We start from the raw sequence: 2500 nt of genomic DNA on the forward strand, positions 1-2500 counted from the left end.
TACATCTCAGGGTAACATTCTAGAGAACAGGGAGCTGATAGACAGTCTGAACCAGACCAAGGCAAGCAGTGCCCTGATCCAGAAGTCACTGTTGGAATCACACCAGCTGCAGGCATCCCTGGACCAGGTACTGTACCTCAGGCACACATGCACACACAATCTGAAAAAAATGCCAGGGAAAACCTTTCATGGCTTACCTCACTGCCCCACTGTTTAATGGGATTGTTCGGATTATTTGAAGTGGAGTTGTATGAGGTACTTATCAATATTCAGTGTGTTACTTACAGTAGATGGCGGTTGGCAGGCCCCCAGTTTGTAGAGGCAGGCATGATTACTGACACGGGAGAAAAGTAATGTACTACTGTGGACAGGGGTAGCAGCAAAATATATTTTAGCCACCTAAAAGTACGCTATATTAAGAATATTTTCTCCACTTTATCTTGCCGTTAGACAGCCCTTTCCAACGGGGAACTGAACTGAAAGGGAAACTTATCTATGCTCTCTTCAAAGCCACAGGACCCCACTGACAAATACAATACATTTCACTTTCAGTTCAGTTCCTCTCTGGAAATTATTCTAAATATAGCATACACTTAAAATGATACTGATTATTTTAGGTATTAAAATAGGTTTTGCTGCTGCCCCCGTCCAAAGCAGTACATGACCCTGCTCCTGTGCTGGTACTCCTGACTGTTTCTCTAAACTGGGGGTGTGCCTATGCTGTAGGTAAATACACTGATTAACTGAATTATTCATTTAAGTGTTTTATTCATTTTTTTAAAGGTTTTTTGGTCATAAAAAAATAAAATAGTGACTCAAAGAGAATCTGTATTAAACATCCATAGTGTAATAAACAAACCCTTCACAACAACTGCTATTCTCTTCTACCTCACTGATGAGAGGGAAGGAATGGGGAGGGAGGGAGAGAGAGAGAGAGAGAGAGAGAGAGAGAGAGAGAGAGAGAGAGAGAGAGAGAGAGAGAGAGAGAGAGAGAGAGCACAGATAGACTAAGGTAGAGGGAGGCATTGAAGTACACAGATACTGACAGTCAGAGATTCAGACAGAATGTAAAATGACATTTATTCCCAGTCTGCAAAAGTAAGATGACTCCACTTTTGTGTAATTTCTTGAACAATCCTGGATACAAAATTGAGATGTTTTGGCTGTTACTTAAAAATAAGCAGTGTTATCTAGTATTTGGGCACAACCATTTCAGCTTGTTTGAGTGGTCTACAGATAAACAAACTCACAGCTGCAGTTTGCAAAAACATCAAATTACATAGTTGCACAAGCAAGGAGCGACTGTAGATTCATTACACAATCATCCTCTAGGGCGCAGTGTTAAACCAGAACTGTTTTAGTTATTTTCCCTCAGTTGCTTTTATTTATTTTTCTGAAATTAACCTTTGTTTTCACACCTCCTGTCTCATCATACATTGTGTACTTTTCTTTGTATCCCCATGTAAATCCCTTTCCCTGCGATCCTTCCATCGGTGGTATCTTTTGTAACTCTCTAAAACATCTGGTTCTTTTTCATCCCCCTTTCTCTCTGTCCTCTTTTTCACTTCCACCTTTTTTTTCATTGTAGGAGCGGGATGCCTACCTGCCTCTTGCAGAGAGTGCCAGCAAGATGTATTTTGTCATCACAGACCTGTCGAAGATCAACAACATGTACCGCTTCAGCCTTGCTTCTTTTCTCCGCCTCTTCCAAAGAGCTCTTCAGGCCAAGAAGGTGACTGGTTGACATAACTCTTCTAGTACTTCCATTTTCATCCAACACAGCAGGGTGTTAACATGTTTATTTTGCAAAAATTGTTCCAAAAATGCACCCCTGAACGGAAATCAACATCAATGCAAACCCTTCATGCAGTTAGACTAATGAATAAGTAATTCAATTGATTAACAAAAATACTTACATGCACATTCAAAAGTAGGCTTCTACGTAAACACATAACAGTTTGTCAATCAGGGCATAAAGGGTAACGCACTCACACACAATAAAGCTTGTGTGAGACCCGGTTCCACAGTAGCAGAAGATGTTCACTGCTTTTGAAAGTCAACTCTTCTCCTTCACATCGATGAAATGAAATACAGTGTCACAGCTTATGAGTTATGACTTAACTCATGGGGCCATCTCTGCCATCACTGCTTTATTAGCCCAAAAGAAAAATGGCAGGAATATTATCTCGAAGACAAGTTGTAGAGGGGAAAAGGTATCCCAATGAAGTCTCTGAATCTTGTATTATCCACTTTTCAATGTAAGCCTACAGCTGGTTAGCTTAGCATGGTTTAGCATAAAGACTGGAAACAGCACCTCTGAAGCACACAAATGAACACGTTACATCTTTGTAGGCAGTGCATTTACATGGGCACATTTGATAGAAATATATGTTTGAGAATATTTCAGTGCAATTTATTTTTGATAAAACTGAGCTTAACTCCATTTAGTTTAGTTCGATAGATTTTATTTCAGTAGAGATCAGCTTGATTCGTTTCATCT

At 39.9% G+C, this 2500-nt stretch overlaps 1 protein-coding gene across 1 annotated transcript in view; it reads left to right on the forward strand.

The window, feature by feature from the left end:
- The window catches only part of dync2h1 (dynein cytoplasmic 2 heavy chain 1), a 107008-nt gene that overhangs the window by 54868 nt on the left and 49640 nt on the right, over positions 1–2500 (forward strand). The window contains 2 exon segments of the mRNA XM_068709569.1: positions 1–127; positions 1589–1732. The exon segment at positions 1–127 is cut by the window's left edge and continues 8 nt beyond it. Of these exon segments, the coding sequence (XP_068565670.1) occupies positions 1–127; positions 1589–1732 (271 nt within the window).

The sequence above is a fragment of the Cebidichthys violaceus genome, unplaced genomic scaffold (assembly GCF_023349555.1).
Source record: "Cebidichthys violaceus isolate CVI_PGR_0920_01 unplaced genomic scaffold, fCebVio1.0.p SCAF_1, whole genome shotgun sequence".
Classification (NCBI taxonomy): domain Eukaryota; kingdom Metazoa; phylum Chordata; class Actinopteri; order Perciformes; family Stichaeidae; genus Cebidichthys; species Cebidichthys violaceus.